This window comes from Sciurus vulgaris, assembly GCF_902686455.1.
Source record: "Sciurus vulgaris genome assembly, chromosome: 14".
In the NCBI taxonomy this organism is placed as follows: domain Eukaryota; kingdom Metazoa; phylum Chordata; class Mammalia; order Rodentia; family Sciuridae; genus Sciurus; species Sciurus vulgaris.
Window position 1 is genome coordinate 66,934,590 of NC_136475.1, and position 23,534 is coordinate 66,958,123.

The 23,534-nt window shown below is 35.4% G+C and overlaps 1 protein-coding gene across 6 annotated transcripts in view; it reads left to right on the forward strand.

Annotated features, from left to right (window-relative positions):
- Positions 1-23,534, forward strand: part of MAP4K3 (mitogen-activated protein kinase kinase kinase kinase 3) — a 190,596-nt gene that overhangs the window by 91,436 nt on the left and 75,626 nt on the right. For all 6 annotated transcript variants that reach the window (XR_013759017.1, XM_079109878.1, XM_079109879.1 and 3 more), the window contains 5 exons: positions 4,907-4,997; positions 11,932-11,996; positions 18,459-18,514; positions 19,064-19,111; positions 22,278-22,320. Coding sequence is in view for 5 of the 6 variants with exons in the window: in XM_079109878.1 (XP_078966004.1) it covers positions 4,907-4,997; positions 11,932-11,996; positions 18,459-18,514; positions 19,064-19,111; positions 22,278-22,320 (303 nt within the window). In the remaining variant the exon portion in view is untranslated. The remainder of the gene's footprint in view (positions 1-4,906; positions 4,998-11,931; positions 11,997-18,458; positions 18,515-19,063; positions 19,112-22,277; positions 22,321-23,534) is intronic.

Below are 23,534 nucleotides of genomic sequence, written 5' to 3' on the forward strand. Positions count from 1 at the left end.
ATAGGGGACAGAACTAAGGGAACGTACGATACATGGTATAAATATGCTGATTCTTGGTTCTCTGAAGACATGAACATACTGTTCGTTAGTTCACCTCCCAAAACAATTAATCCTGTTTTCCCAGTTTGATTTTTCATGTAATCCGTGTTTCCATTCATTGTGCAGACACACGTCGGCTCCCTTCGTACAGTGGCCTGGCCTTGGACACAAGCTGTTAGAAAGGGCGGCACTACTTCCCAGTCATGTTAGCAGCTTCCTCATCTCTACTCTTTACAGCAGTGGTTGTATAGTGATTTTTGTAATTGTGTTTTTGCTTATTATCGTCTAGTCCATTTTTGCTGCTATACCTGAACACTATAGACTGGTTAATTTATAAAGAATAAAATTTAATTTTTTTTTTTTTTTTTTTTTTTTCAGTGCTCAGGATTGAACTCAGGGTGCTTGCAAGGCAAGCACTCTACCAACTGAGCTATCTCCCCAGCCCCATAAAAATTTAGTTTACTCACAGTTACGGAGTCTGGGAGGTCCAAAATCAAGGGACCACTGCTGGTGATGGGTACTGCTCAGAGTCCTAAAGCAGTGCAGGCATTGTATGGAAAAAGAAGGGATGTTTTCTAAGGAGAGCTCACCTCCATAACAAAGCTACTGCCTTGATAACCCGTTGATCCATTCATGAGGGCACAGCCTTAAAAAAAAAAAAGAAGAAGAAAGAATGCTGGATAGCTCAATAATTTAAAATGCTTATGCTAATAAGAGTAGGTCTTATGAATTTAATATAGTTCAGCCACTGTAAATGATTAGATTTATCAAAAAGGGATTCATTTTAACTTAAGTTGGGTATCCATTCGAGATTATATGTTAATTTGTAAGGAAAAAGTAAAGAGTTTTATGAAATGTTGGAAAGACAGTGATTGTCACTTTGTATCTAAAAGGCACAGAGGTTTAGGGATTCTGTGTTAATAATAGAGCTTTCAGGGCAGGACCTCCTCCATAGTCTCATCTTCTGCTTGCTCACATCTGACAATATAGCTGTTTACAGGAAAGTATTTTTTACTTAGTAGAAATGTCTATAACCTTGTTCATTGTACCTACTCCACCAGTTATTTAGAGAACATTTGTGAAGCACCTACTACATTTTGGACAACCTTTTGCATATACAGACAGTACTAGTTATGTCACTTTAGGATAATGTTAGCTACCATAAAAACTAAACTAGCATTTTTATGTGGTTTGATTTAAGAAGGATTTTATTTCAAGTGTATGTAGTAGTTTAGTGCAGATGTTCAAATTGTTGGCTGAATTTTTTCCTGTTAGTAACTCAGGGGCCCAGGCTGTTTGCATTTCCTTTAGTTCTCACAATATCATATCATGTGCTGATGGGGAAAGAAATAATGGAGAAGGGACACATGCCTTTTGTTCGCATTCTCTTGGCAAGAACTAGTTTTGGACACAACAGGGTACTCGCTGACTGAGAAGAGTCTTTAACTAGATGGCTGCCTCCTACCAAAACTCTCCACACTATGGAGAGGCAAACAGATTATTTGTGAATGGCTATAATAGGTTTGTTTGTTTGTTTGTCTTTGCAGTACAGGGCCTCACACATGCTAGGCAAGTATACTTACCACTACACTTAAAAGCCCTTGCCACAATAATAATAATATTGTATAATATCATCGGTTTCTTATGAATGCTATAGCATGTTACTGCAAACTTGGTAACTTGAAACAACACATTTATTTTCTTGAAATTCTGGAGTTCAGAAATGTGAAATAAGTTTCACTGGGTCAAGATCAGGACTGTATTCCCTCACCTTTTCCAGTTTATAGAGCTGCATTCCTACATGTTTGGCCCTTAACAGCCTGTAGTGTAGCAAATCACGTCACTTGTCACCTAGTCATTTAGTGTAATCTCCCCATCCAGATCCTTAGTTTAGTACCTGCAAATCCCCTTTGCCAGTAAGGTAACATTCACAGGTTTTAGGCATTAAGGCTTTAGGGAACATTATTCAACCTTCTTCTCTTAAGTAATTAACATTTATTGACCACTTAATATGTATGATGAATGTTCTAAGAACATTACATGTATTAGTTTATATTTTTCTGCCTTAGTTCTTTGTTCATTCATATATCCTCTACTTGTAGACTTGCATGTTTTTCCCATTTCGTTTGGGTGGGTGGGGCACACCTTCTGGAAGATGAATTCTTTAATGTCTAAAAAATTTTACATATATATGTGTATATATGTACAAGATGGACAAATACCTTTATTTTATTTATTTGCTTACTTTATGTGGTGAGAATCGAACCCAGTGCCTCACACATGTTAGGCAAGGACTCTACCACTGAGCCACAACCCCAGCTCTAATGATTGATTGTCTGAAAGTTTTATCATAAAATTCCATCTAGTTTAATCTTTTGCTCTTGTGTCCCAGTTAAGCATGATAGAATTTTTTCCTTGCGTCTGTTAATTTTCAACTTTGGAATATGTCTTTCATGAGCTTTTAAGAAAGTTCTTTAAATCAGCTGCTCAGCTTTTTTGTATTATTAATGTATTAAACTCTCCTTTCTTTTTTTCTTCTGAAGTTTACATTTTTTTACATACCTTTAAAATTGAATGTGTGGATTTTTTCTCCCATAAAAATGTTGAATTTAATTTGGCCATTTTCATAATCACATAAGTTTGACCTAATAGGAAAAAATTGTGCATTTTGGATCAACAACATTTCATGGGAGAAGTTGTACTTGAAGACTTAAAGCCTCTTGTAAGTTGAAGTAGAAATCAAAAAGAGTAAAACATAGACTTAATTGTATAAAGCATGCTGACAATTAGATAAAATTAAACCAAAAGCTAATATTCCCATTTTAGAGTCTTCACAGAGAGGTATTGTAGATGCATTCAGTCAACAGTTCTTTCTGTTGTATATCAGGTGCTCAGGATACAAAGACGATTCAGGCACGGTCCTATCTTAGAGGGCTTTGTCTTCTAGTGAGGACATAGACATGCAAACACGGATGTAACGTGGTCAGGACTGTGATACGTACAAAGATCACAGTACAAATTGTGATGCTTCTGAGTAAGAAACCCTACTCAGGGTGACTTAAATGATACAGGGAGTTCTAGGTCATGTACAAGTATGTCTAAGAATTACAAGGGCAGGTGAGGCTCATTGTAGCAGCTCGGTTGTGTCATTAGATGCCTCCTTTTCCTGTCTCTCCTCAGTGTTTTCCACAGATCACTTTCTTCTGGGTTGGCTCCCTTTGCAGTTACGTGGTGATGAATAATGCCTCTGAGGCTTACCCCAGAAAAACTTTCCAACTTCTAACCACCAGAAGTCCTAGGGTCACTGAGTAGATCAGTCTTGATTGATTGCCAATTACCCTTCTATTGGATTGCAGAAAAGTATAATTTTAGAATGGGTGAAAAGCAAAGGTTTAGAACTTCCAGAGAATTGAATACATCAATGAAAATTGGTGTTAGTCCCCTTATCTATTACTTCTAACTTGGATTTCTTTATACACTGAAAATCAGGAATTCTTAAGGTGGGAAATGAGCTCATAAGAGGATCCTAGCTCAGTAATCTTCAGAGTTCTTGAGAATGTAAAAGTTCCCTCCTTGTCTTTGGAGTTTTTTATTTTTATTATTTTGTGTTCACATCATTACAAAAATTAAGGACTTGACATGCCATCTCTTCTCCATTACTTCTTCCCTTGTAAGGTGGGTTTTGATATCAGGTTCTAATGATTTATGATTGATCTAGTTCATGTTTCAGTTACATTTACAATAGGTCATGCCAAGGCCAGAAATACAGAAATGTCAGGATTTACCATCAACAACCTCATACTTACGATTTGAGCAGTAATTGCTAAAGCACTCTTATTTATTTACTTACTTATTTATTTATCTATTTATTTTTAACTTTGCCACTAATACAAATATAATACTTAAAAATTGAATTAGTAATCCAGGCCACTGTTTTAAGTGGAAGCACTTCCATTTGTTCTCTTTCTGCAGTCTGGTTCACCACATTTGCATTCCCCTGCAGTTCTGTTGCTTTCCATGACAAGTGTTCATTCAGGAGCCACAGCACGTGACACTGCTATAGAATTGCCAGATCACATATTGAAGAATCTAGGCTGGGAAGGAATAGGAGAGATCATTTGTTAATTGTCTGACCAGGCTAGCTATAATGCCATTCTCATCTTTATGTGGTGGGAACAAGGTCCTGAATACAGGGCAGGCCTTTGGGGGGTCCATCCGGTACCTGTGGCTGCAGTCATGTAAGTTTCCTGACTCTGCAGAGAGCTTCTGAAGTATATCTGACGCTCTTGGTGCATAAGGGGTTCTGCCCTGACTTAAAAAGGAATTACTTTCTTATTTTACAATTATTAAATATTATCTAGTAATAAAGGGGGAAATGTGTATTTCTTGGTGATAAATGATAACTGATGATTATGTCTTAGGCATAATAGAATTAAATATAGGCCAATGCTTATATAGAGCTTACTCTCCCAGACACTATTCTAAGCATTCTACATGTTTTGATTCATTTAATATTGACAATAGTGCTGGGAGATTAGTCATTATTATTTTACTGAGTAGGAAATTGGCACGGAGAAGTCAAGTGATTTGCCCAAGCTCACATAGCATATTGGGGAACAGAACTAGGATTTGAATCCAGAAAGTCTGGGACTAGAAATCATGCTTTTAATTACTGTGGTATACTTTGAGTCAGGACTGAAATTGTTATTAAAAGCAATATCATAAACTAATTGGTCGTGTTTTATTTATAGCTCATTTATGTCATACTCATAAGTATAATTATCTTCATACTATGTTTTGAAATAAATGAGTAGTTTAAAACTTCTCTTGCCTACTGAATATTCAACATGCTTGTTTTTTATTCTAGGAGAAGATTTTGCAGTTGTACAGCAAGAAATTATTATGATGAAAGACTGTAAACACGCAAATATTGTTGCTTATTTTGGAAGCTATCTCAGGTACATTGTTTCCGTTTTGAAAAGCAATAATGACTTCATACCCTAATTAATTTAACAAAATAAAGTTAGCTCTAATACCATGATTTGTAGTTTTCTTTATGCTTTGAAAATAGGATGTTTTTAGATGAATGGAATTTTAATTTGTGACCTATTAATTCTAAAACCAGTATCACAGTTTTGTTGGCTGGCAGTTCTAGGTATGAGTTCAGTGAAGAAGTTGGCGGTAAAAACTGACTTTTATGCCTAGTCTTTGTATGGTGGACCAGAGGTCTAATGAAGCCCATCTATTGCCCCTTCTGCTTTTAGGGGGAATTCTACATGTAGGGGGATTCATTCAGGAGCATCTCTTCCTATTTTTATCAGGAACTCAATTTTTGTGTGTTTTGTGCTTCTGGACTCAGAATATTGCTTCATGCCTCTCCTTCATTTTGTCCAAAGAACTAGGAACTAGAATTATTTCACTAACTACTCTGTATGTGTGCTCATGTGCACGCACATGAGCACTAGCACGTGTATGTGTGCATGGCGCTGGGTATTGAACCCAGAGACACTCTACAACTAAACTATGTCCACCCAGCCCTTTTTATCTTATGCTGCGACAGAACACAGCCTGGCCTTGAACTTGTGATTCTCCTTCCTCATCCTCCAGAGCAGTTGTCAGCAACTTATTTTTCCAGGTCCTGAAGTGAACTTAGCAGACTATGAATTTGCCATAATTGGCTTTGTCAAAACCAAACCAAGTTCCCATGCAATACTCTGTAGGGGAGTCCCCTTAGAGTTAAATCATGTTTTAACTTTGATATATAGCTGTGAGCCTTAACATTGTGATCTAGTCATTTTTAAGTTTCCTCCAAAAGGAAGATTGGCAGTATTTCTTATGTATTAACAAAAATAAACAACACTTCAGTGCTTCAGTTTTGATGCAGTGTACTATAGATGTAACTTACTGCAAGCTCACATTCTCAGAGGACCAGTGCAAAACACTCTTCCTTTTCTCCTGAGCACAGCAGATTGGAAAGACTGGGGAATTCTGCCTCTTGTCTTTCCAGCTTATGAAAAAACAACTAGATCAGTCCCTGGTTCTAACCACTCTTAAGGTGTGTGTGTGGGGGTGGGTAGGTGGGTGTATGTGTGTAGGGAAGGGGACAGGGTCAGTTATTGGAAACTTAGGAATTCACTAACCCTTTTCACGTAGGGATAAGTCAATAATGTTATGCATTATGAATGGATTCTTTAATAAGCCAATTTAATACTACTTTAATGTTGAGTGGTTGGGACAATATCCTAACAGTTTGTATGTTAGAGAGCAGAACCAGCATAAGCTATTACTATATGAGCTCAGATAAATAGTCTTTTTAAAATCATTTAACTTCATTATGCAAATAATTAATTCCTTCCAACATAGTTAAAGTTACCACTTCAAAACACTTGTTTTACTGCCATTGGTCCTAACAAAAACGACCAACCTACACTTAATTGGGGGAAGCATTATAAACTATTTATTCCTACAAGTAAGCTAGTTTTTTAAAAGAGAATTTTTATGTTTCCCCATGAATCTTAATCCAAGGATTTTTCAAACATGATTTGAATCTTCTAGCACTGTGGGACAGCTAAAACCTCACTTGTTATTCCAGGATAGCCCTATCCATTTACATGGCACCGTGGTGTAATGAAATGAGCATGGTCTTCTTGTCAGGAAGATAGTAAGGTATAGGGTAGTTAAGATCTTGGGGTCCTGGCTTCATCACTTATTGATGGTATGACATGGAGCAAGTTATTTAATCACTCTGTCCCATTTATAAAATGGAGACGATATTATCTGCATGACAGAATAGCTGTGAAAATCAGTGAATGAGACAAGTAGAATGCTACGAATGCTTAGGATGTAACTGATGCTGGGCACATGTTCACTGTTATTATCTTGAAGAATAGAAAGCGGAAAATCACCAGAAACCAAAGTAAAGCAAACAAGTTAAGGTCATGTTTTCTGTAGAACCATGTTCTTTTATTAGAGTTGTAGAGTATAAGATCAGGAAGTGCTGGTTTAAATAGATGATTTTATTCTACAAATTGGCATTGCTAACTAAAAAAATGATGTGAAAGCAAACGATAGTATTATATAGAACAGCAGTTAATCTTCCCTTTCTCTAACCCTTCTGTACAGATTCTGTCTTATTCCCTAACTGAAGTCCAGACTTAGCCATATTTGGAGTATGGAATAGTAAAGATCAGACTTGTAAGGTGTTGGAGCTGGAAAGTCCTGAGAGATCTTGTCACACAGCCCATGCTCTTCATAGATGAGAAAATTGAGTGCTAAATAATGACTCCTTGAGGCTATCTAACTATTCATTGTTGGCACTGAGATTTAGGCCTGATTCTGCAGAAGTCTTTTTGGTCCACAATATTACTTAAATTTTTGTTTTCAAAGGGAACATGATTTCTTGGATTCTTTCTCATTGCCAAATGGTTTTACAAAGAGCAAGGAGCTTAAAAATATGTAATCTTCATTACCACTCTGTGTTGTTCTTTTGCAGCTTATTATAACAAATTTAGACAGAAAATCACAATGTAAGAAGATTGAAAAGTATGTTCTAGAAATAACACTTCCAAATCAATGAGATAGCTATTAGAAGTTTGGTCCCTGTGTGCTTTAGGAAACATGGGACTGGAAGGTTAGAAGTGGACTCCCCACTCTCCACTCCCATACTTAGTTTTCTATCTTTGTAAGATATGTTTTCAATATTTTAAAAAAAAAAAAAAGGAATTCTAGGGGATTTGTTGGGTCAGGAAATTAGTACTGCTATATCGAATATTTACTTCAGTGGTTAATATTATTCCAGTTCAGATACAGAGGGACAAAGATTTTATAATTCATTTGCCTGCATAAAACGGGAGGGATTGACTCAGAGTCCTTTCTTGTTTAGACAGATGGCTTGGTGAGTGACCAAATGCAAATGCAGACTTATCATCACAATAGAGACATTCCTAGAACAGATGGAGTTGTCTTTCTAATAGATTCTGATCATTCAGGTATTTTCAGACTTCAACTAAATAGAATGTTATAAAGATAAGTATTTTAAGTATCTTAAAAAATGAAGCAGTAATAGACATAGTTGTGGTGTTTTTTTTTTTTCCTTTTTATAAACTGGAAAGTTATTTTACATAGAATGAATAGAAAACTGTATATTTAAGCAAGGGGAGGAAGGAAAGACACTAATTTTTAATATAAAACAGTATAATAGTGTATGACTTTAAGAAAGCATAAAACTCATTTACAGTGTTCATTTTCTCTACCAAGGAGAATTGTTTTCAAACTGGAAAGTAGGAAAGCATTATTAAGATGAAATTGAAGCATAGGATATGTGAAGAGATAATTATAGAACAACTAGACACTTTAAGTGAATTTCAGTTTTTAGATTTATATAAATTATATCTCATTATACTGAAAATGTAGCAAATGTGATTGTCATCCACTATCAGTGACTGTCTTTTGACAAATGGAAGAGGTGTCAGAGATTAGAGATCAGCAGCAACTAATTTTCAAACGAGGGGAAAAGGTGATTTATAGAAAATTACAGGCTACCAAATTTGATGTCAGTCATCATTTCCCAACAAACATCTAGGATAAGTTTTTAATCAAACTATTAGTGAGCACTTATAAGAAAGAAGTAATTAGCATGAGTTTGATGAAAAATCATGCCAGCACAATCCCATCTCACTTACTTTTTTTTTCTTAAAAAAGAAAAAGATAATTTTATTTATGATTATCTTCATCAAGTTCATGGAGCAATTTAAGATAACTTACACTATAAGTTACACTCTAAGTTATAAGATAAGTACACTATAAAGATAAATTATAACAGGAGTAGAAAGCACCTTACATTGATGCAATATTCTAAGTTCTTTACTAAGTAATTTACATGTTATTTTCATCTTAAGCAGACTGCCAAGACAGTCATTCAACCTTTTTTAAAAGTGCTTCAAAGAGCTTTTAAGTTCATTATATCTGTTGACATCTATTTCAAAATTAAGGCAGAAATTTTTAAAACTTAAGAATCCATAAGCACATATTGCAGTCCAGGATGACATCATTATATTTCAGCTCCTGTAATACTCCATTCTCATAAGAGAAAGTACAGAGGGCACGTTATTTCTTACTAAGGTTAAGAAGAGTTTTGACCTTGCTGTTCCCCTGGGTCTCAGAGTACCCCAAACCACATTGAGAACCACTGCTTTAGAGGAAGGATTCAGCTAAAGAGGCCAGGCCATGGTGTCCTGCATTCCAGATATGAACTTGGAGCTGGAACATTATTCCAAAGAATATTGACTGATGGGCCTGCCAGAGTGGAAGTCCTCGCATAGTAAAAGGGTTATTTTGTGTGTGTGTGCGCGCGTGTCGCGCCCGCGCACACATGTATGTAGGGGGAACCAATTAGGATATTTAATATTATTAACTCACTGCCCCGAAGTTTGGATCAAACCTGATGTAAACATATATCATAATGTCTATGCTGAAGCGTTTTTAAGTGATGCACTACGAGAACTAATAAGATGCATGTCAGAAGCAAAGAGATGTGAGTCAGAACTACCCCCCCCCCTTTTTTTAATAGGGTGAGATATAACAAATAAGGACAAGTCCTAGCCTTAGTTTCAGTAAACCAGATGTACAAATAAGAAGCTGGAAAGAAAACTGATCTGTTATTTATATAGAAAAGATTTTCAGTTAACTACAAACTGTAAATTAGCAGTCAATTAGTTGCTAAGAAATTGAAGCTAGCCCTCAGCCAAATTTATAGAAGTAGAGTGTTCAAATAAAGCAGATGAGTGGTAGTCTCTGGGAGATTTAAACTTTTTAGCAATCACTAGTCACAAATGCATTCTTCCTTTTGGATAAAGCACACATCTACCAACCCTGGACCTCCATTTGGCAAGTTCCTAGAATTGTATTTCAAAATTAAAATTTGTCATATTGGACACTACCAACAGAAATTTTTACGTCAGCTGTTATGCCTCCATTTCGTTCAGTGTGGTCCACCTGTGAATTTCAGATCTTAAATCGCTTTAGATATCTTTTTTTAGACTTTAATCTCTTCAGCTTTACCTTCTAGATGCATGGTACCTTGCTGTACTCCATACAGTACCGACCTTCGCACTCAGATATTTTGTGTTCCCTTGCTGTATGCTGCTTGGACCATCACACCCAGCCGCATCGGGTCACCTCTTAGGTCTGGCTAATCCAACCTTCTCCACCATATCTGACCCACTGCTGGCATATCAGCAACTTGAGATTTTAATACACTGTTCATGCAAAACTCAAATAGCACTTGTTTTGGGTTGCCACATTTTTAGAGAGACGTTGACACATAAGAAACCATCCAGATGAAGGTAACTATACTGAGGAGTCTGCAAACCAAGCATTATCTCACAGTGTGACCTCAGCCTATTTTAGCTTCTATTTTGGCCCTTATCCCTCAGGCAGCCTTTGTTCAACTCTTTAAATTACCCATTCTCTCAAATGTGACATCTTTCAAGTTTCCATTCTTTTGCATAGATCCTTCCCTGTGACTCTGTGGTGAATTCCTACTTTAACCTCAAGACCCAGTTCAATTGTTAGCTCCTCCAAAAACCCTTCTCAGTATTTTCCTGAGTATTTTCATCTTTGGGTTTTCACAGCACTTAATACATGCCTAGATTATTCATAATCAAATTGTAATCTAATCAAAGTTCAGCAGACTTTCTATGAAGAGCCGTATAGTAAATATTTTAGGCTCTTTGGGCCACGTGTTCTCCATCACAGCTATTCAACTCTGCTATTTTGCTGTGAAAGTAGCCTACACTATACATAAATGAATGCATGAGACTGGGTTCCAGTAAAACTATTTGTGGGTGCTAAAATGTGAATTTCCTGAAATTGTCATGTCAAGAAATATTCTTCTTTTGATTTTTTTCCCCAACCATTTAAAAATATTAAAACCATTCATAGTTCCCAGACTATACAAAATCAGGCAGCAGACTGGATTGAGTCCACTAATATTATTTTGCTGACCACTGATCTAATTGATTTGTTTATTCTTTCACTCACTCATGCATTCGTTCTCTTACGGAAAAATATTAATTTGATGTATATTCTAGGCACCATGAAGGCATTGGTGAGAAAGATGTATTATTGAAGCAGAAGATGTTTTTTGCATTAGACAGTGCTTACTGAGTTCAGAGACTTTTTATTCCATCTCTCCCCATGAGAGTGGTACATTTTCTAGTGCATTTTAAGTAAAGAATGATGAAACAAAGGAATGAATAAAGAAATAAGCTATATAAATCAATCCTATTTCTCCTATATCATTATAACTTAGCATGTGAGTCTGAGTGACAAATGCTATAGAAAGACAAGTGATCAGTTTGAACAGATTATTTTGCAAGATCATTGTTGAATCTAGGATGTGATGTTAACTACATTTTGCCTATTGATGAGAATGCCATCAAAGTGATAGACTTAGATGTATTGTCATTTTCTGCAACGAATCTAGATAGATGGATAGACTGTGGGGGAGGGGAGGTTTTTAACCAAAGGGAAATCTCATTATTTGGATATGCCTGGTGGCAGCTTTATATCCAGGAGTATTTTAAATATTAAAACCTTGGGGGTCTGGAGTTGTAGCTCAGTGGTAGAGCACTTGCCAAGCATGTGTGAAGCACTGGGTTCCACTATACCACATATAAATAAATAAAGGTCCATCAACAATTTTAAAAAATTAAAAATAAACCTCAGGATGAATTATAGCAACATAGTATTATTTACTCATTGAGATTAATTAGCTCTTAAAGATAACACATTGCATTTATGTGATTTTTCAAGGTTTCAACTTCAGGAGACTTACTACTGCAGACAATTTTAATTATGAAGATCTGACACATGCCTCTTTTCTCTTTACAGGCGAGATAAACTATGGATTTGCATGGAATTTTGTGGAGGTGGTTCTTTACAGGATATTTATCATGGTGAGACCAAAGTTGTATTTTTACAGGAAAGAAGTAGAATTTCTTCACATAGATGTTTACAACATTGCGACATTAACATTGTTTTAAGGAAAGAGCTATGTATGTGTTATATGTTAATTGGACAAATACATAGGTATTTAAGATCTATATGAATGAAAGGAGGATTTACTTTGTAAGTTGGAAAATTATATGCATTTAAATTATTTGCTAGTTTTAAAGAAGGCACACTGTAGTTAGTTCAAAATTTCAAACTTAGGCCTTATAGAAATGTAGAGGCCTTTGAGACATACTAAACCAGTAGAATAACCAGTAGGTAAATGAGTGCTGATAGTACAAAGACAAGAGATTTTGCTCTCCTGTATTCAGGTAGCATCAGTTAAATGTTTATTCTCTTACGGTCAAAGTCTGGTGAATTCAGAAGTGTTTAAAACATTAGTATTCAATGTTTCATTGGCATTCAATGACAATGTGAAAGAGACTTGTAAAGTAAAATAAACAGCATTATCTTTTTCTATTCTATTAGTGGTTTGTTGTTAAAGACTGCAAAGTAGACATTCTTTTTTTTATTTAATGTGAAATACAATAGTGTATTAATTCAAGAAGTCAGTTTTCTAAGAAAAATTTTTGGAAAAAAAGTCTCATGTTTTTCATATACAATCTGGGCTCATGTTTCCCAGTGTGGGGTCTCTTAAATAATTTAAGAGACTGATTTTAATAATGCAGATGGTAAAATACCACTGGATCGGGATTTTACTGTTTATATTTTTCTAAATTTTGCTATGTCTTCTTGGTGTAGGTTTTACTTGACATAAAAATTGACAAAATAGTGTAGTGGGTTTGTTTTTTTTTTTCTCTCTCTTTTATATAATAGTGTTTTAATGTGCTACTAACCACAATTGAAGTAGGAAGAAAGAAATGATGAATTCTCTGAAATCAAAAACTTCCTTAGAAAAGTGGACCTTCAGTTGGTCTTGAAACAATAGATAACCTTCGGATAGAAAGAATAGGAAGTGCATTCCAATTGATGAACCCACCACGCAGTGTTAGGGAAAGCACTCTTGTTGATCCCAGAGTGTGTATGGGGAGCCTGAAAAGCCAGGTGGAAGAACATGGGAACGTTTCTGCTTTATGAAGTTATTTCTTTTCTAAGGATATTTTTATTATATTTTTATGATTGTTCTTTAATATATGTTTCAATTTTTTTTTTTTATGAGTGGCATTTTGATTTCAAAAATTCAATGATAACTGAAAGGGCTTTGGCATTAATTTACATTACAGAAAAAATAGTATTTCTAGAAGCTTGTGATTTCTATATACTGTAAATTAAAAAACTATTTCCGGGGCTAGGGAGATAGCTCAGTTGGTAGAGTGCCTGCCTCACATGCACAAGGCCCTGGGTTCAATCCCCAGCACCGCAAAAAAAAAAAAAAAACTATTTCCCCTTCTTAGTCTTATTTTGGATTAATTTCTCTACTATAGTTTCCCCCACTTGCTGATTAAACTTCCTTTTTCCTAAGGTTTTTTTCAGTAAAATCTTAGTGGTAAACTTCCGATGTTTGCCCCAACTCTTTTTTTCCCCCATATTTTTTATTGGTACATTATAACTGTACAGAATGTTGGGATTTGTTGTTACATATTAATACCTGCTCACACTGTAACAATATAATTTGGCCATTTTGTCTCCCCACCACTTCCCAGTCCCTGTCTTTTAACAGATAGTTTAAGTGGACATGGACATATTTATTTTCTTTCAGCCCTTTGAAGATTTTAAACAATTGTCTTCTAGCTTCTATAATTGTTGAGAACTTGTGTCATTCTGATTAATAACCTTTGGCAGAAATCTTTGCTCTTCTCTACTTGCTTTTAAAATTTTTTTGTCTTCATTTCTGGTGTTTCTGGTGTCTAGTGTGGGCTTCTTTTCACTTTTCTTGCTTAGGATTTCATGTACTTCTGAGAATTTAGCTTGTTCATCAGATCTGGACAATTTTAATTATTATCTCTTCAAATATTTTCTCCCCCAGTCTCTCTGCTCTCTTCTCTAGAATTTCAGTTAGATGCACATTGCATCTTCTGTGTGTCTCTTGTTTACACTGGTCAGCAGCAACTGGATCAATGGGGAAAAAGACAGTTTCATGGTACCCTGAATATTCTCAAAAATGCATGCTGGGAATTCACATCCTTTTACAAAACCCCGTATTCTGTCCTTCTCTGTGTTCACTCTTTTGTTCTGCACCCAGGTTTCCATCATAAATTGGTCAGAGAATAGTATATGTTGTCACGAGGGATTACGTCACAGCAGCATGCACTACTCTGTGAGCAGTCAGTAATGCTGTATATTTATGTGGTCATGTAGGACATGTTCCTTCATTTGTTTTTGTATCTCTTCTCTCTTCTTATCATATTGTCCTTACATGGGGAGAAGTGTAATAGCCTGGATTTCTTTATTTGATGTAAGAAATTCTTCCTTTCCAACAACCCAAGTGCTTATGAGGTTTTTAGTGGGGCTTTTTGCAGGTGTGTAAGACAAAATTAAAACACACACATTTTGATCCATCATTTTGCAAAGATCAACCCTTTTTTTGCCATATTATTTTTACTTTCTTTCTAAAATATCACTAAGCCAATTTTCATATTTTATTTTACTGCTCTTTATTTTATCTCTTACTCCATATGATTTTTAAATCACCTTAAATGGGAAACTTTTCTGTTATCCGTTGGTTTATTGCAAATGACCCACAGTTTGACAGTATTTACAACATTTATCATTTCAGTTTCTGTGGGTCAAGATTAAAAAATGACTTAGTTGGTGCTTTTAACTCATGGTTTTGCATGAGGTTGACTAGGGCTAGAGAATTTACACAGGCTTCTGGTCCTTGATGGCTGTTGGCAGGAGGTTCCATGTGGTTCTCACCAAAGCCCTTGAGTGGTTCCAAGTCCTCTGACTGCCGCTTCTATCACACTGTTCTTTGTATTCTTTTCTTCAGAAGCAGGTCACTTCAGTGCAGCCCATGTTCAGGAAGGGAATCAAGTTCCGACTCTTGTGGGGGAAATGTCAGGAGGTTCATGGAGCTGTATTCAACCACCATGGCAGGGGGCACGTCTTAAATTTGTTTTCTTCCCCACAAGCTCCTTCTCTTTAACTTTTCTCTGAAGAACTAACATTAGACCCTTTTCTTGTTCCGGCATAATAGTTTTTTTCTCTATTTTCTGCTGAATTCTTTTTCTGTTTAATATTGTCCTTTAATAACTTTCCAGGGGGCTGGGAATATAGCTCAGATGGTAGAGTGCTTGCCTCACAAGCACAAGGCCCTGGGTCCAAATCCCCAGCACCACCGGAAAAAAAAAAAAAAAACTTTCCACATTCTTTTTATCATTTTCAGTGAATTGTTTTCTCATTTATTTTATAATTTTGGATTTTGAGGTCATCTTTAGTGGGAATTCCATATAACTTTTGAAAGTATGTCCTTCCAGGGTTTTGATTTTTTCTGGGACCTCAGGAGCTCATTGTTTCTAGTAAATACTTGAACCCTAACCCTGCATGAAGAGATCTGTGGTGATATTTTTCCTCCTGTCCAGGTCGTGGCCATGACATCCAGAATCCCTGGTCCTCTCTTGTACTTGTCTATTCTTTCATTGAGGATATGGTCCTTTGAGGGCCCTGGCTTTATGTGAGTGGGTGTTTGTTGTGGCTCTGCCTCTGCAGACCCAGGCCTTGTCTTCTGTGCCCAGGTAGGGGATTAAACTAAATCATTAGCTTATCAACTAGGCTTTCCCCTAAGTAACATACTAATCTCTTACAGTTTTACTTCATTTTCTTTGCCTTTTTTGTATTTGGCTTCTGGAAGAGTCTCTTACTGTCTGTGATCTCAGCTGAGCCTTTGAAATGTTATCTTAAAATGTTTTTCCCTAGGTGTTATTTTCAGGTTATTGTTATCATATTGTAGAAACAAGTCTCAAGTAGACCTCTTACTAAGTGAGAGTGAGCTTAGAAGTCACCGAAATTAATTACATGATTTATCTTCAGACTTTCAAGCCTAGATGTGTCCTCAAAAAAGTCTAAGTGAAATGGATTTCTCTTTGCCATAATTGTAAAATACCACAGTTATTCTACACTACACAGTTATTCTACATTACGTTTACAAAACCGTAATGTCTGTGAGTTAGCCATCTAGCAAAGGATTCCATCTTTGGAATTTAATTGAATTTCTGGAGTAGTGTCTCCCACCCACTGTTTTTGTATTCTAAAGTAATTTAATAGCAAAAAAGAGAAAAGGATTAAATGGCCTCAAAAGTAGCTACAACTGTCTCAGTCCATTTGTGCTGCTATTACAGAATACCTGTCAGTGGATCATTTGTAAACAATAGAAATTTATTTCTCATAGTCCTGGAGGCTAATAAATCCAAGATCAGGGTGTCAGTATGTTCTGTGTCTGGTGTGTCTGATAGATGGCACTGTCTAGGTGTCCAGGTAGAAGGGCAAAAAGGTTGAACAGTACTTTTAATCTCATTCATAAGCAAGAAACCCTGGTGGCCTAACCACCTCCTCAGTGTCCCATTTCTTAATACCTGCACACCGAAGATTATTTCAACATGAATTTTGGAGGGAAATATGTTCAAGCCATAGTTGATTCATACACAGGAAATACTATGATAAAATTAAGCCATGTATTTATGCCATACATACATACATACATACATACTTATGCATACTCAGGAAGATATTCCTGAGATTTAGATATATAGATATTGTTGATAAGTAAAAGGGCAGATTTCAGAATAGTGTATATGTTGCCGCCCACAGCAACAATCCCGCGGGAATTTATCAGAGGCAGACTGGGAATGAACTACTTTCTATTTCTGGGCTGCTTTTTTGCTTGTTTGCTTGTTTGCTAGTGTATAGAGGAAGCAAGGCTTGCTTGCTTTTAGAGGTGCTACGCTTTCAGAGAGGCTGCTGCTTTCAGAGGTGCTACTTCTTAGAGGTCTGCTGCTTCTTCTTAGAGGTGCATCTTAGTGGCGGGTCCAGAGGTGCGTCCTACGTCCTATCAGAGGTGCTTCCTATAGGTGCGTTCTTAGTCCTGCGTCCTGCAACTTGCGTCCTCCTTCCAGATGAAGAGAATGTCTTATATACACTAAGGCAGCCAATCAGCTTAGGATTAAGTAGCATGATTGGAGCATGCACCACGGTACCAATCAAGAAAGACTGAGGAACATCTGTTGACCACAGAAGAGACATCAACCAATCAGGCAAAGGTCATGAGAGATCACGCCATGTTAATACTAATTATGTGCCACCTCTTGGCCCAACACCAGCCGCCATCTTAGAGCTCTCTACATGTATATAGTGCAATTCCATCTTTGCTCTTGTGTGCAGTGTGTACATATAGATGATCTTTGACTTTTGATGGTTTGATTTAAAATTTTTTGACTTTACAATGATGAGAAAACACCATACACATTCAGCGGAAACTGCTGAATTTTGACCTTTTTCCAAACTAGTGATATACAGTATTGTGTATATTCTTGCTTTGATGAGCAGCGGTAGTGAGCCACAGCTTCATTAGCCATTCAATCATAAGAGTAAGTCACCTGCTCTCCACAGTGTACTGTGTCACTGAGCTATGGTGTTCATAGCTAGTTATATTGAATGCATTTTTTTTTTAACTTAGGATGTTTTCAACTTAGAAAGGGTTTATCAGAATGTAACTCCATTGTAAGTTATGTCTCTGCACAAAATCATCTGGTAGAAGCCCTGCACATAATCCCAGCTCCTTGGGAGGCTGAGGCAGGAAGATCACAAGTTCTGTGCCAACCTGGGCAACTTAGTGCAACCCTGTCTTAAAATAAAAGCACAAGGGGCTAATCTCAGTAGTAAAGTGCTTGCTTGGCCTACATGAGGCCCTGGATTCAATTCCTAGCTCTGCCCCCCGCCACACACACACACAAAATCATCTGGTAGATCAAACTATTGATATTGTTTAATATTGAGTAATATTTTGGATAACAAAGAGGCCTTTGCTTACCAAACTTCTCTATAATTGGAACTTTTATAGTGAACATATATTAATTTTATAACTACAAATTAATACTTTAGGGAGAATATTGATTCAAAATTAACCATAATATATGTTACACTCAACAAAACTAAACCTCTTGGCATTCTTTTAACATTTAGGAGATGATGTTCAATCAGCAAGACATTATAATGAAAATACGATCAGTCTCAGTGACCATTCATTCCATAAAAATGGAGCTGCTCTTCTGTGCAGACACTATCTAAATACTGGAGATACAGCAATGAGCAAATCAGACTCAGAGAAAATAAGAGCTCTGCCTTCATGGAGCACATCTTATTAGTACTTTACATATATTAAGTCTGTTGCTCAGTGGAATTTGTAAGACTTTGACACTTACTGAAAAACATGTATCGATTAATTTATTAATCTTAATGTTCTTCTCTTACAGTCACTGGACCTCTCTCAGAACTGCAAATTGCATATGTTAGCAGAGAAACACTACAGGTAAATCAGATACTAATTAGACTACTCTTTATTAAATTAAATGTTTATTGGGCATCATCTGTTAAAGTAAGAATGAAATATTCTAGTTTGGCAAAACATTTTGAAATTGTGTGATAAACTTATATTTCAAATAAATACTGTAAAGCCTAAATGTGATGATACAACCTAAAATTCAAGCACTGTGAATTTGTTGTATATTTTTATTTCCTCCCAGTACTAAAGAAAGGCTTGAAAATTAAATACTGCCTTGGGAATCAAAATTCATTCTGATACTAATTGAATATACACCTTAAGAAAGCTATTTCAAATTACTTACAAAGTTTACTGAAAACTATCTTAGAAAAATTAGTGGTTCCAACTAAGCTTTATTTACCTTTCTCATCTTCTTGATTCTATTGTTTTCTAAGATATTTCATCAAAATAAGTTAAATATTACTACTAAGCTTTCTGTAAGGAGTAAATAAATACAGAGACCACTACTTAAATCACTTAAAATCCCAAATTATGCTCTTTGATAAATCTTCATATTTCTGTTTCTCAAAATTCCAGGGATTATATTATCTTCACAGTAAAGGAAAAATGCACAGAGACATTAAGGTACACATTTTATTTTTAACCTAATAACCTGCTCTCCATTTTTAAATACTCTGATCAAATCATTGAGCAAAATTACTTTTTCTTTTCATTGTTATCTGAAATATGCCATTACTATAATAAAAATGAGTGATACTGTTGAGTTTAATTTTCTATAGTTTTGTTAATACAATTTGCATACCATGAAAATTCCCCCTTAAAAGGGATTGTAATTCAGTGGACTGATATTTTAATAGCTCTTGTTAGCTTATTTATAGTTATTTATTTGTAAAATTCAGAATAGGTTTCTAACTTTAATCAAATTATAGTTTTTAGTAAGTTTCATAGTAAGCTTCAGTAATCCTAAGGAAGTGTAATTAGTGATGTATCAAAATGGATAGATTAAATCTCAGCATTTTTTTTGTGGTCTTCCTTTAGCTGACAGAGGAGATCTGCTGCTCAGGACATGCTGGGGTTAGCTCAGTGGTAAATTAGGTGCAGTGACAGGACTCCTGAGGGTATTTCTAAAGATACTGCCATATTTTCTAGATATTTTCTTTTCTCATTCGTTTTTCTTGTCCTCCTTCTGTGTTCATCATACCTCCTACTTTCTCTTTACCTTTGGTTTTCTAAAGTTTTCTATAGCATAGATTTCTTAACTTTTTAGGGTGGTGGGATAAATCATATTTTTCCTTAGTCTCTGATGAAAGTCGTAATCTCTGTCCTCAGAAAATGTCCTTATATTTGTGCCCTCAGATTTTCCTTGGAATTTCAGTGGACTTACAGATTAACCGCTAAGATTCCCTGCTTTAGATATTTTTCAAAAGCCACTTAAAATAACACAACAAAGAACTTGTGTTCAAATATAGAAGGAGATTACATGAAGATGAATAAATTAAGAAAGGTGCCATGTCATTGGCACTTAGATGATCTGGAAGGATTAATGGATGTTGGCGTGCATTCCTAGAGAAAAGAAGAATCTGAACAAAGATGCACAGGTTAGAAAATATGTGGCCATTTTAGAGAACATAAAGTCAGTATTGTATTATTGAAGAGAATATATGGAATTAATAGGAGATGAGGCCAACTGGATAGTTTGAAACTCCATCAATGCAGGGACTTTTGCCAGACTTCAGAGTTTGGATAAATTCTGACTGGTACCACTGTCTCTACTCTTGTCTAAGCCAGCATTATATTATATCTCTCCTGGACTTCTCTGGTAGCCTTCTAACTGGTCTCATTGCTCCCATTATTGAGTGTTTTTATAATCTTTTCCACCTGTCAACCAAAGTGATCTTTTAAAATTAGTGATCTTTTCAAATCAGTTTTTATTCTCTTGCTTATAAACCACCATTGGTTTCCATCACACTCTGTAAAATCCAGGTTCTTTTACCATGGCCTATGAGGTTATGTATGACCTGGTCCCTCCATTTTTCTGAACCCATTTCACACTCCATTTCTCTTGGTTTTACTCACCCTGTTCCAGCTACACTGAATTTACTATTTTTTGAATATATTGAGCTCATTTTGGCCCTGTCTTTGTATTTGTTGTTCTCTCTTCCTGGAATGTTCTTGTATCAGATTTGGTGTGGTAAGTGTACTTTACTTCATCAGGATCTCTGCTCAAATGTTACTGCGTTAGAGAGGCCTTCCCTCCCCTGTGTTGTCTTCAGTGCTTATCTCTGCCTGACTTTGAATCATTTAACTTTTTCAATTGATAGGTAGGTAGGTAGGTAGGTAGATTGAGTCATTCATTGATTTGTAGATTTTCTTTTCCTCTTACTTTGATTTAAATTCCATGAGAACTGGAACATATTAATCACTATAGGCCCAGAACTTAATAGTACCCACTAGTAACCTCTCAAGGAGAGAGGGCTGGATGGACAAAGGGAAGGATTAAAGGACATGATATACATGTAGCATGAAATAAACTATACCTTAGGAAAATTCATCTAAAACAGGAGAGACCATCCTAAAGACTTAACTGCTCTAATTTCCTTTCTTTCATTTTTCTCCCTTTTCCCATTATTCCATAGACCTATGTTAATATTAGTGGGTGCAGCTCAGCTTTACTGGTGACATTTAGGAATCTGGAAATCTCCCTTTTTCTTTTTCTTTTTCTGTTTTCTTTTCCCGTACCCCAGGTCTTGCTGCTTCTTATTAGACCACTGGGAGCAAGGGGCTTCCAAAATTTTCCCTCAAGCCTATCTTAATGCTTGATGACACCCCACTTTGGCTTGCTTATTGAAAAAGTTGCAGAAAAGAAGGGATGGAAAAGCCTATGACACTGGGACACAGTATTTCTTTTTCCTCCAACAGCTTTGAGCTTAACAAAGATGAAGTAGTCATTATTACCTTCTTTGAGCTTAAGTCAAGAAGTAAAAGTGACTAAAATGCTACCTGGTCTTGCAGACTGGTGCCTTTTAATTCTTTGGGCCTGTGGTTAGTTGCTTATATACTGGGACAGACAGCCTCACATCCAAGCTGCAAGGTCATCATACACCAGCACTGCTGTAGTGATAGTAAGTCCCTATAAAGGGAGATTTGTTTAGACAGAAAGTCATAATCAAATATTTATTTTAATTAATTAATTTATGTAGTGGGGGTTGAACCCAGGGACACTTCACCCCTGAGCTATATCCTTAGCCCTTTTTATTATTATTATCATTATTATTTTTATTTTATTTTATTTTGAGGAAGGGCCTCACTAAGTTTCTCAGTCTGGCCTCAAACTTGGTATCCTTCTGCATCAGCTTCCCAAGTCACAGGATTACAGGCATGTGCCACCATGCCCAGCAGTGATCAAGTTTAAAGCGTAATACAAGCAATTGAAAAAGCTATTGTAAAATAACATTTCAGTGTAATGATAGTGTGTCATCAGTGAGGAAGTGACTTTTAGATGAAAACTTAGTATGTATATCAATTCTGTGTTAACATTCATATGATTTTGCTAGCAGCTTATTTTTAAACTTAGAACATTTTATAAAGATAATCAAATTGCCTAAAAAGTGCATAGTAATTTCCCTTTGAATCGAACATAACTTTAAATTTTAAATATCTCTAGACTGATTACTAAATTAAAACTGATTATGTATTAAACTTTTTGTTAAATATGTGTTTTAATCTTTTATGTGTCCTCTCTGATAAAATGTCTGTTTCCTACTTTAACTAAAATGTTCTCACTTTTAAGGGAGCTAACATTCTATTAACGGATAATGGTCATGTGAAACTGGGTAAGTAAATTGGAATTTTGATGAACAAATCTATTCTAAAAAATTGTTAAGTCTACGTATTTGGCTTTTGTTTTTGTTTTGTTTTGTTTTGTTTTGTTTTGTTTTGTTTTGTTTTGTTTTGTAGGACTAGATTTCCCCTCTCCTGGGACAGCATCTTGGTATTTTTAGATGATAATCTTATTTCAGGGCATGCCTTCTCTCTGTATCTGATTTGTCATCTCTTAAACAGCAATAGTCTGTCCTTCACATAAGACAGATTTGTCACAAAGATATTGTGAAACAATATTCTTTGGGAATTCTTTCAGCTCTAACGTAGGAATGTGATTTCTAGTATGAAATCTATACAAAATTATCTTGTAACCAAAAAATAAGACAAACAAAAATAAGTTCAAAAGTCTATATTCTTAAGTTTTTACAATTAAATATAGTATTTTCTTATATAAGAATGTAATTCAGATGCTGAATGTTACTTTGTTTTATACAGCAACTTATATTTCATTTTGTAACTTTTGGTTCAAATTGTGATTAAAAAGAGTTCAAAACCTAAATAATGACTTAATTTGAAAGTTTAAGATAGGAAAAATGTTTGGTATAGTTGTTTATGAACAGCAGTCATACCTGTTAGATATTAAATGAAATATCTAGTAATATGAAGCAACTTATTTTGAACTATATAGGACATAAAACTCAAAATATATATTTATTTTATAAAATTATGAACAGAGCTGGGATGTAACTCAGTGGTAGAGAGCTTGCCTAGCAATCCCCAGACTCCTCCACTCACAACTATTATGCTAATCGGATTAAAAATATATATCTAATAATTAACATTAAAGTTTTCCTGATGATCTATAAATATGGGAAAAGAAGAAAAGCTAAGTCCTGTTCTTTTCAGTTATCTAATTGTTGATGACTTGGTGAGCATTTTCTGCAAGCAGTTATATTCTGTGACAATGTTATATGCTTCACTTAAAGACATGACTACCAAAAGATTTAGAAATCATCATTAAATACACTAGAAAATATCAGAACTCAATATACATATTTTAAAGAATTGTATCTATTTGACTATGATATACACTGTCTACTTTGTGACATTTTAATACTCTCCATCAAATTAAAAATTTTAATGTAGTATTTGAGAATATTCTTTTTTGTGAAATTAGTTTAAAGAAAGTAATTACTGAAAGTTTCTTCTCATGTTACCTTCAGCA